The sequence below is a fragment of the Malania oleifera genome, chromosome 8 (genome assembly GCF_029873635.1).
Source record: "Malania oleifera isolate guangnan ecotype guangnan chromosome 8, ASM2987363v1, whole genome shotgun sequence".
NCBI classification, from domain to species: Eukaryota; Viridiplantae; Streptophyta; class Magnoliopsida; order Santalales; family Ximeniaceae; genus Malania; species Malania oleifera.
The window spans coordinates 41,742,467-41,755,156 of NC_080424.1; the positions used below are offsets into that span (position 1 = coordinate 41,742,467).

Consider the following 12,690-nt stretch of genomic DNA (forward strand, 5'->3'; position numbering starts at 1 on the left):
ATCAAAATTCTAATTAAAAACCCAAGGTTTAACTTCAGGGAAGTAGGGATGAGATAAATTTCATGGATTATTGTATAATTTAATTTAAATTAGCCACGGTTTACATAATGAATGCATGGGTTGCCATCAGAGTATGTAGTGTAGTGGACGTCTCAGTCGGTGACTCGGCGAATTAATAACAAGGGAAGAATAAGAGGGTCTTGTGCTCATCAGGGCAATTGCTCAAAACAAGAGAAGTTAGGGTTAGGAATACCTGCAATTATCGCAGCTTTGATTTAAAGGATGGGCAGTTGATTAGTAATAAAGTGTACGTACGTAGGTGCGTAGTAATTGAAGATGCACGGCCACCTTGGAGAAGATATATTGCACGTACCCATGGAGAGTTGGGCCCTCTTAATTCTTCCTTCCTAGCTCCTTAAATTTAAGTCGCCCCATCAGATTCTAGGCAAGCCAACTAAGCTAGCAGCTCCAGCACCACAGCCTCAACCACCACCACCCACGCGCACCCCCCCACCCCACCCCCCGCCCCCCCCCCTCCCCCACTCTCCCTCCTATATATATACACACAATACAATCAGCAAACCATTTCCATAGTTGCCTAATACAGAGATAGCAGAAGCCATGGTTTCTCTTCAAACACCCCTCTCCCCAAATCGAAGAAAAGCAATTACAGAATTTGATAACTTACTGACAAAGAAGAGGAAGTGGGAAGAGCCTGCGGCAGAAGCCAGACAGTCTATTTTTGTGAAGCCCTTCAATGTAAAAGACAAAAGCACCAGCACTTCCATTTTGGACATGGAACTTCAACTGCAGGAGACACCATTGCCATCAGAGTGGCAACGATGCCTTGACATTCAGGTATATATCAATCTCCATGGTGTATACATGTGTGTAAAGATATAGATTGCTAATTCACTTGATGCACATTAATATATCAAATTAATCTTAAGAGGCAAGGATAACTTTGTACATATTGGCTGAAACTTAAACAGATGTTCTTATGATCCTCTTCAATTCTGAGTGCAGTCAGGGCAGATACACTTCTATAATACAAGGACCCATAAGAGAACATCGCGGGATCCAAGGAGAAGCCCAGAGCCTACTGAGTCTGGCGATGATCACATGAGCCTGGACCTGGAGCTAAACCTACCATGTGGGCCGATGAAAAAGAGCCATGCTGATCAGGAAGCCGGCATCAATAATAAGCATATGCCATATGATTCTTCCCATAGTTCCACAACCATCACTACTGATTTACTTATGAATTTGGACCAACACAAAAATAATTCATGCAGGAGCCCAACAGGTTCGCCGCTGCCATGGCTTTCAACCGAACGAGATCAAGAAGATATGGTAACAGCCGTGTGCATGCAGTGTCACATGCTGGTTATGTTGTGCAAGACTTCCCCTATCTGCCCTAACTGCAAATTCATGCACCCGCCGAACCAGAGCCCTCCAAACCAACTCAAGCCAAGATTTAGCTTCTTGTGTTGATCAGCACGAACAAAGGTTCAAGAATTATGCTTTAAGGATGATATCCACCATAGCACACTTGCTATATATATAGGTACAACTTATCTTCCTTTTCCAGAAATTTATTTACCTCGTCCTTCTCTAGTCTTTTGGAAATGTAATGGTTTCAACCAGGAAAAAAAGGCTTCTGGAAAAAAAAAAAAAAAGAAAAGGAAAAGAGGGTGTGGAGACGCATATATATATAAATGTAAATAGAACTAAATATATCAAATTTTTTTGTGCAATAACTGGTCGAGAAGGGAAGGGGACGACTAGATTCATTTGCTCACACAATGCAGTTTGACTAGTTCTTATTCGAGCACTTTTAAAAGCTGGAAACATCTGCTAACAAATATGTCTAGCCTAATTAAGATGCATGCATGATTATAGTCAAGTCCCCCAGTTTCCACAGATCCCCTACAAAACGAAATAGCTAGGTTGGCACTCCAATGCCCATTAGACCTTTAAACCCAATGTAATCGTATGTCCATTCAAGTACACATCTTGAAGAAGCAACAATTTGCAGAAACTTCTGTGTATGATGAGATTCAATAACCAGAAAATGAACCCAAGAAGTTTTAAAGAGTTTACACAAATATTTCAACTTGATTGCATATCAAAAAGTTGCATGGCACACTTGATAACTAATTTTGTCACTGGAGCAGTCTTCACGATCACATGATCAAATTTCTGCTTGTTATGCGCATTTATTGGCTTATGCAATGTTGTTTTTTTCCATCCACTTGGGATGGACATCTGCTCTTTACCCACATCAAGCAGCCTTGAAATCTCATTAATTTCTTGGTCCCTATACCTAATAAATCACCCCTGAGAAAATTTAGCAACATGATTGGTAGCCTATCAAAAATAAAAAAAGAAAATCTCTATTAATATATTACATGTATCCTCTACAGTTCATGCAGTTCCACAATTACAAAATGTCGCCAAGGTTCTCTTATCTTAGGTACTCCTCTAAAAACACTAGTAATATAAAAAAAATTGGTTGGATAATTAATGGTTTTTAGGGAAAGCAACTGTGAGGATGCCCAACCCAATCAACATAATGAGATTTAAGCAGCAAGGTTGATCAAAGCAGAAGGTTCACTTGCCCCCAGCTCCTACACCCCAAATGAAAGTATCGATCAAAAACAGTTAATACAATAGTAATAAGAAAAACAGAGAAGTTTGAAAGCCATTATCATTTTATATACATTAGTAAATCAGGCCATTAGAAATCCAAGAATTTGTCCCCATCAGGGCCCAGCATGTGGAGAAGATGACCTTGTGCTATGCCTACAGAGGATTAAACATAATATATATACAAAAAGCTTGATGCTAATTGTAATGACCTGAAATTTCATACCATTTTTGTTTTCATAAATATACTGCAAAATAAAATACTCGGATACCCCTGATAATGTCTGTTATAACATCTCAGGCCTCAGGTGGGTACTAAGCAAATTCTTGTTCACAAAATAACAAATCTATGCAACAGAAAAACATAAAGTCATACATCCATATATACAATACCAGAATCCAGAATTATCCCAAGATATACATATATAATTACACAACATCCCAGTATCTTCTACCCAAAATTTATGAATACTATTCAAAAATACAATTCCAGTTAGATTTGATGTAACCCCAAGAGGGGGGATGAATTAGGTATTTAAAATTTATTGCCTAGGTTAACTGGTTTTATCAATAGTGTAATACGACCTACGGTTAGTCTGCACAATCAACAGATAAACATACACGCACAGTAAAGGTAAAGTGCAGAAATGTAAAGAACATGCACGATATGTTATCGGGATTCGGCCAACTGTGCCTACGTCCCCACCTTGGCCACACCAACACAAGGATTACTACTATAATGCTCACTTAAACGGGTGGAGCGGCACCCATACAAACCAGGTTAATTTAAGGGGCTGACCTCAACCAACACGCCTTAACAGGATGACGCACCTAACTTTCCTAATTGGGTCTAAGCCAATCCGGGACTATTCTACAAGGCTAATCTCCCTCTTCAAGCTCGCGCCTGGAATACAACCAATGTATATAAAATGTTTGGACACGAAAATTCCCTTCTAGACAAGCAGACGTGTGTACCAATACAGCTAAATCAATATAGGAAACACGAATGATATGTAAATATGCTCATTGCTCTAATGTGTGCTAAACACTCAATCACGTATATATTTTCAATCCAGATCTAGAGTGTCTATTCAAGCAAGATTTGAAACACACTATATGAACAACTCAAAATCAGATCAGAGTTCCAAATATGCTAAGCAAGTTCAATCAAACAAACTCAATAAAGTATTCTAATATACAAAGCACAATGAAGTTGTTTGAACCACAAGATTTTTCAAAAAGATTTTTGCATACCAAAATCTAGGTTTAGGTATCTTATAATAACAATACAAGAACCACAACCCTCAAAATCTTTTCATACTAGATTTATCAAATGAAATCAGTGGAAGAACTTTAATGTTAAACTCTAAAAAAAAATAATCAAGTAATAATACAAATGAGAGTTCTAGCTAAATAGGTTAAGCACAATAGTCTTAGAAATACTCACAATGCTTAATGAGATCAAGAATGAGGAGTATGTGAGTGTTTGGAAGTAGTATTTGGCTAATATAAGATTTTGGATGTTGAGAGAATTTTGCCATAGTCAAGTTTGCTAATCCTTACTAATTAAGACAAATAAACAGGTATTTATAGGCAAGGGGGAATTTTTTACTGTTGGGGACACAATTGGTATAATTGAAATTGTTTAAATGGTCATTAAGAAAATTAACCCAATTTACCCTATTTAAAAAATCAGTAAAAATTATTTTAACCCGCGAGGTTCGGTAGCCCAGCCAAAGGCTTGGGTGCCCGAACAGACACAGTCAAAAATTCAACTTTTAGTGGTTCAGGTGCCTGAAGAGTGAGTCGGTTGGCCAAAACAAAGTCAGTAGCATTTGTTCAATAGTTCGGGTGCCCGGCTCATAGTTCGGTTAACCAAACTAAGCACTTCGGTCACCCGAGCCCAATTTGAACACAGTTATTCGGTCGCCCGAGTAGTTGAAAAGTGTTCTGACATAAGCTCAAGTGCCCCGGGGAGACACGTTTAAATCAGGTTCAGGTGCCCGAACACTTAAGTCAACATGTTGACTAGTTCGGTCACCCGAGCCGTTTTACATGTCCTAGGTTCGGTCACTCAAACCCTCTCAACATTTTCCGATAAGTTCATTTTAGCCTTAATTTGATTTCCCTCATATGATAATTGATGTTGGGTACTTGTGTACTTAGTGTAGGTACGTAAAGTCCAACTACGGTCGACTGAGCATACGTACTTATTATGCATAATGCAAATTATTACAAGTCATAGGAGTGCACAGTCTATATAAAATTTACATCCCAGAATGAAGAAAAATAATGAATACAAAATACAACACATAATTCTTCATTCTTCAACACGAACATGGCACGCCATCATGATATGTCTTTTAGTCCGAATACACGTGCACAGTTAACCTGCATGTAAGTCCTAGTACAACTATTAGTACCAAAAGTATTTGTCATAATCAAAACTAGGTGTGACCTATCAAGTCAACAATTCCCCCTGATAACACTTACCCTACAGACAAGGTAGTGTAAACGATCTCTCTACCTGCGAGCCTGATCTGCTCGTCTAACTGGATCACTAGAAAAATATTAATTTATTGAGATGAAACAACGCTTAGTAAGAAAAAATATGCTATTACTAGTGTGTGGCAAATGAATTTACATAAATAATCTACTCATAAATAATTGTACCAAGATACCATGTAAAATATAATACTGTGTAACTCACACCTACGTGACTTAAAATACACTTGTAATATTTGAGTTTTCTATTTATTCATATTGCTAGTATTATAGTATATCTGTTGATATTCTGTAAATCTGTATATATATATATATATATATATATATATATATATATATATATATATATATATATATATAACTGAGAAATCTCCCTAAAAATCTGAATGTCATGATTTAACCCCTCATGATAGGGTTGTGCGGCCCCAAGGTTAGACTTAATTCTGATTTAACCTCTCTGTATAATATTTGTTTGTAAAATATATTTTATGTATAATATATGTTTGTAAAATGTATCTGTTTGTAAAATGTATCTGTCTGTATAATATATGATAAAGCATATTTCTATGCAAAAATACTATAAATCATAATATTTTAAAAACTACATAAACACTGTACTAAACAAATATCTACTCAGACCACACAATTAATAAAACTCATGCTCTGGAATCTGTAAAACTATATAACTTATACTCTATATCTTAATAAACGAATACTATAATTTACTGATAAAATTTTTTAATTTACTAGCATAGCATATTTCCTTTACCTTGGCTAACTAAACTCGTCCACTGGTTCTAACTCATGCCCATGACATTTATAATTCCTTATTCCTAAAACTACACACACACACACACACACACAGATATATATATATTCTTGTCAAATGACTGAATACCTAGAATAATTTTCGTACTCATATTTCCTGAATTATAAATCATTCATAATCGTACCTAGTTTCCTAAGAACACCCTCTAGGTTCTCTAACCTGCTTGTAGTAAAAGTTCCAACACCCTGAATTCATAATACCCATATAAATCATCCCAAATACCAGTATGTTAACATCTACTACTAAATTTGGGTTCAAAAAAGCCTACAAACCAAATAATCATTAAATAATCTACTTGCCCTGATTTTGGAATGGTGCCCAAACTCTTCAAATCGAAATTCTGCCCCGGGAAGGTTGTAGAGAATCTCCCTAGGATTATTGTGGTAACTTATGATCATCGAACCGGGTAGAAATGGGAGAGAGAGAGTTTTTTTTCATCAAAAATTTGGTTTTTGCGCTTATATAGATGGTTGGCCACATGGCCTCAGCGATGAGACACGTTGACTCATCGACGAATCAATGGGTCTGAAATACACCCTCTCGGTATCTCTTTGTCGACGAGATACTGAGACTCGTCAACGACCCATATAAGGAAGTTCATCGATGAAGCCAGGGCATTCGTCGACGAGCCCTGCTTTACCTTCTATGAATTTTCCTTACCCTCTTCTATTTAATTACTATTATTTTTTGGGTCTTTACATTCTCCCCTCCTTATAAAATTTCATCCTCGAAATTTGCTATCTATGTTATGCACTGTCCTTAAAGGAAAATTTGTTACTCATTTTATTACTTACCCTCACTTATGGTGGAGGAATACCGTTGTTATATTTAGGGTTCTAAGAGATTACAAATATATATAAAAGAAAATTCTCCCAAAATCAAAATACTAACTATCCTATATTATACTTTACAACTTATATATCAACTATTCTATTTAATATCAAAATAAAACTTACTCTATCTGAACTGCTGCTGTTTCTTCCTTGACTATTATTGATGTCACACCCCGAACCCAATAATGGGACCCAAGGGTGAATTAGTATCCTAACTTGTACCTGTATCATACAAAACATCCATTCACAGGACAATAAATGAGGGTCCGACCCCGTGGGATTCCCAGGTACCTTATACACATCCATATACAACAGAACATACGCAGCGGAAAAATGTCATTCTATACATACATGGGACCATACCAGAGTTTATACAAAGGAGTCAAACTCCACAAAAATAGCACAAACCCAAGTGGTAGCCAAAACTCCCAAAAGGCTACCCAGCACAAGCTTAGGACTTACCCAGGTACCTCCCACAACACACCGACCACTACACTCCTACACCCAGAAGCTTGCTTCGGTTACCTAAAGGACCTGAAAAATATGTACGTATAGTAGGGGTGAGACACCTCTCAATAAGGAAGAATACATGTTATATCTGTATGTGGCATATGAGTGTTATCATGACATACCAACATGCATAGTTCAACAGTCAAAATAGTCAAAACCAGTTCCAGTATTTTCACAAAATAAGCAATACAATATGGTGTCGTAACACCCTTCGGCTCGAAGCCGGACTGTCTGGTGGTATTTCACATCCTTCGATAAAAATTGGCAATCTGGTGATATTTCACACCCTTTGGCAAACGCCGGTGCCCCCGGTAACCTAGCATAGCATCAATGTTGAACCGAGGTAGATCTGGTGTTCGCACACCCTTCATCTCAAATGCAGTCCGATCTAGTGGTATTGCGCACTCTTCAGCAAAAGCTGAATTTTCAAACCTGGAACAATTCGGAACCCCGTTCCTATTTCACCAAATAAAACACATGCATGCTCACATAACCAAACAAAACCACACTCATTTGGTAATCCAAAATCATGATTTTCCAAACATATATAGTTTAAATAAATTCTAGGCACGAGCATCCCTATTACATAGTATAAATCATCATATACAAATGATTTTCCAATAAAACTAGGGATGCAGCCCGTCACCCCCTTTTTTTCCTAAAACTGTAAAATGAAAAACCCATAATTTTACCCGTCAAATTTCCCCAAATGAGTAATCAAAACACACACAGGACCGTGGACCACAGCTCCACCAAGTCCGATTTCAAAAATAACCGATATAAACACAATTCCCCTTACCTTTCCCTAAATGGTAAATCCCAAACTCCAAGGCCCCTAAACAGCAAACCGAGTTCCAAAACCTACAATGTACAGTACAAAATATACTCACTACTCCATTCTCTACAAAACTACAGGAATAGAAATGAAAACCGAGCCTTACCTCGATTTTGGGCTAAAACCCGAAAACACCCGAAACGAAGATATGATCCGTAGATATTGTAAAGAATCCTTCCATGATCCTCGTGGTAACTTCGGATCAATGATTCTCACGATGAACGGCAAAGAAATATAGAGAGATGGAGAGTAGGTTGAGTTTCTAGAGAGATAGAGAGAGAAAATGAGATTTCTTAGCTGAGAAGTAATGAAAATATCATTTTATAGCCCTTTGACTCAGCCGTTCTCATCGATGAATTGTGTCCTTATTGACAAGACCTTATAGACAGCTTGTCGACAAGACGATGGCCTCGTCAATAAGCCTGGGATTTTTTATTTTTCCAAAACCCCTCGGCTTCTCCTCGTTGACAAGCCTCTAAATTCGTCGCACTCCCAAAATCCTCTCGGCTTCTCCTCGTCGTCAAACCCCTGCACTTCGTCGACGAGAAATGTATGGTCTTCGTCAACGAAGCCTGCTTAATTATCATTTTTCCCCTCTCTTAATTAATTAAACCCATATATTACGGTTCAGGTTCTTACAACTGACCCCCACTAAACAAATGTGGGTATTTCTGTCGTATCTTCTCTTCTTGCTCCCACGAGACCTCTTCCACTACATGATTTCTCCACATAATCTTTACTAATGGAATGTTCTTAATACACAATTCTTGCTCTTTTCTATATAAGATCTGCACTGGTGTCTCCTCATATGCTAGTGTATCTCTAAGCTCTAATTCCTCATATCTAATTACATGGGAGGGGTCTGGGATGTATTTCCTTAACATGGAAACATGAAATACGTTGTGTATTCTTGATAGAGTTGGTGGTAAAGTTAGCCTCTAAGCCACTGGACCCACTCTTTCTAGTATCTCGAATGGGCTAATAAATCTAGGGCTCAGCTTACCATTCCTCCCAAATCTCATAACTTCTCTTAGCGGCACTACTTTCAAAAATACACACTCTTCCACATCAAACTCTAACTTCCGGAAGCGAGTATTTGCATAACTTTTCTGTCAACTCTGAGCTGCATTGATCCTATCTTTAATTAGTTGGACTTTGTCATACACCTACTGCACTAATTCTAGTCCTAAAACTCGCCTCTCACCTATTTCATCCCAATATAGCAAAGAATGGCACCTCCTACCATACAATGCCTCGTAAGGTGTCATCCCGATGTTGGCTTGGTAGCTGTTATTATAGGCAAACTCAACCAAAAGCATATATTGGGTCCAACTACTCCCAAATTTTAGCACACAAGCTCGCAGCATATCCTTAAGTATCTGAATCATCCTTTCTGTCTACCCATCTTTTTGAGGATGAAAAGCTATGCTAAATGATAATTGAGACCCCAAAGCCTCATGTAAGTTCCAGCAAAATCGTGATGTGAAACGTGAGTCATGGTTTGAGACTATAGATATTGGCACTCCATGGGGCCAAACTATCTCGTAAATGTATATCTCTACTAGTCTGTTCATGGGGCAACTAACTTTAATAGGCAGGAAGTGGGTAGTCTTCATCAGCCGGTCCCACTCCATATCCCTGAGTGGAAGTGGGCAATCTTCATTAGTTGGTCGACAATCACCCAAATAACATTCTAACCATGCAACGCCAGCGGTAATCCTGCGACAAAATCCATAGATATGTGGTCCCACTTCCACTCAGGGATGTGGAGTGGCTGCAACTATCCTACTAGCCTTTGGTGCTCAGCCTTTACCTATTGACATGTCAAACACTGCTGCATGAATTCAACTATCTCCCTCTTCATACAGCTCCACCAGAAAGACTCTTGAAGGTCCCGATACATCTTAGTACTTCCAGGATAAATCGTGTACGTACAGAGATCTGTGAGCCTCCTCTAAAATAGCCCTCCTAATCTCAACATCTGTAGGAATGCACAATTTGGTATGGAACCTCAGGGCTCCATCATTAGAAATGTTGAACTCTTCTCCCTGTCCGTCTTGCACTTTCTCTATCAATTTTACTAATTTTGTGTCATTCTTTTGGGCCGCTTTAATTTTCTCCTGCAAGGTAGGTTGTACCACCAAGTTGGCAATGAATGCCTGGTGATCCCTCTATCAACTCTATGCCTAGTCTCTCGAAATCCATTCGAATCAGATGCTGAATCTCCACTATTGACAATGCTGCTCCCACCAAATTTTGGCTCAGTGCATCAGCCACCACGTTTGCTTTCCCTGGGTGGTAGCTAATGGCGCAATCATAATCCTTTATGAGCTCTAACCATCTTCTTTGTCTCACACGACCTCCTGTTTTCAGTGGTGTTAATTACACCTTTTGGAAATAGAGGATGCGCATCTACCTTCAAAATATTGATTAGAAGGTGTGGAGGATTGTCTCTAAGAGAAAATATGTCCCTATGAAAACTGAAGGTACAACTAGGGTTCCTAAGACTGAGGATGAATACGATGATGATGATGATATTAAAGCTATTAGTCTTAATATCACTGCTATGAATATTTTATATTGTAGTCTTGATGTAAATGAATTTAATAGGATTATGGCATGTTATACTACAAAAGAAATATGGGATAAGTTAGAGGTCACATATGAGGGTACTAAAGATGTGAAAGATAGTAGGATAGACATGTTGACCAATGAGTATGAGGCCTTTAGGATAAATGTAGGCGAGTCCATTCAGAGCATGTACACTAGATTCACACACATCATCAACTCACTGCATGCATTAGGAAAGACCTATCCCACATATGAGATGATTAGGAAGATCCTTAGAGGCTTACCTCCTGTTTGGGAAGCCAAGGCTACGGCCATTGCTGAGGGTAGAGACCTTAAGGCCACGACCTTAGATGAATTAATAGGTTCCTTGATTACTTATGAATTGTCCATAAATGAAAGACTTAATGAGCATAATAGGGCTAAGAAAGTGACTGCACTGAAAGCATCTAATAATACATCTACTGAGTGTAGTGAGTCTGACACTAATGATGAAATGGCTATGCTAACTAGAAAATTTAGCAGATTTTTCAGGAAGAATAGGAAGCCATTTAAAAAATATAGAGACTCTACTAATGAGAAGGGAGAGTCCAGCAAAAGAAAAGAAAAATCAAATGCTCCTACGTGCTATAACTGCAACAAGGTGGGGCACATCAAACCCGACTGCCCATTGCTGAAAAAGGAGGTTAAGAAAAAGAAGAAAGCCATGAAGGCTGGGACTTCATGGGACAAACTTAGCAGTAGCGACTCAGAATTAGACCATAGCGACTCGGAGGTCGCTAATCTGTGCTTGATGGCACACGAGGATGAGGTATTGTCTTATAGTTCATTATCTTCATATTGTTCATCTGATGATTATGATTCTGATTGCATTCCTACATTTAGAGAGTTGCAATTTGAATATGTTTGTGTATCTAAACTATTAGAAAAAATGACCAAATAAAAAAATGATTTGAAAAAAGAAATGTGAAAATTGGTCAAAATTGTTTTATATGGCAAAAACCTCTCATGCTTCCATTTTAAAAGAAAACGATGGTAAAATTGTTGAGCTTGAGAGAAAATTAGAGGATAGCTCCAAAATCATTTTTAAATTCACCGAGGGTAAACACAATTTTGAAAAACTACTTTTTGCCCAAAGAAACTCCTTAAGTAAAAAGGGTCTTGGTTTTAATGGTGTTGAAAATGTTAGACGACTAGATCTTTACTTAGGACACTTTACACGTGAGTCAAAATCTCATATTCCTCCTAAAGAGCCTAAGTGTAGAATAAAATGTTTTAAATGTAAACAAATTGGTCACATTCAATTTGATTGTCCACTTAGGAATAAGCATGCTAGAATTAGTAAGGTATGGGTTGTTAAAGGAGATCCTGCTACTAACCCCCGTGGACCGAACAAAATTTGGGGACTAGCATCAGTCACTTAGCTTATTTTTCAGGTATGCCTAAGATCGTCCTCCTCTAAGGACAAATGGTACTTGGATAGTGGGTGCTTACGGCACATGACCGGCGACAAGGGCAAATTCACATCAATTGTTCCCAAGGATGGAGGCTATGTAACATTTGGGGACAATGCCAAAGGACGTATCATCGGGGTAGGTAAGGTTGGTAAGGATTCCTTTCTTACTATTGATAATGTTTTGTTGGTTGATGGACTGAAACATAATCTACTTAGCATAAGTCAGTTGTGTGACATAGGATATAAAGTATCTTTTGAAAATGACAAATGCATAGTAGAAAATAAAACAGATCACAAAGTGCTTTTTACTGCAGATAGACATGAAAATGTTTATACTACCTCTCTTGACAATTTAGCTTCACAACAAGTAACATGTTTTTCTGCTATAAATGAAGTTAGTTGGTTGTAACATAGGCGTTTAGGACATGCTAGCATGGATTTATTGTCTAAACTAGTTAGAAAAGAATTAGTTAAAGGCTTGCCTAAGATGTCTTTTGTAAAGGAT

General features: G+C 38.0%; 1 protein-coding gene across 1 annotated transcript; it reads left to right on the forward strand.

The window, feature by feature from the left end:
* The first annotated feature begins 584 nt into the window (after positions 1-584).
* LOC131161943 (protein CURLY FLAG LEAF 1-like) lies at positions 585-1,757 on the forward strand. The gene is made up of 2 exons (XM_058117980.1): positions 585-858; positions 1,027-1,757. The coding sequence occupies exons 1-2, from the start codon at positions 622-624 to the stop codon at positions 1,492-1,494; spliced, it is 705 nt and encodes a 234-aa protein (XP_057973963.1). The 5' UTR covers positions 585-621; the 3' UTR covers positions 1,495-1,757.
* Positions 1,758-12,690: the final 10,933 nt, after the last annotated feature.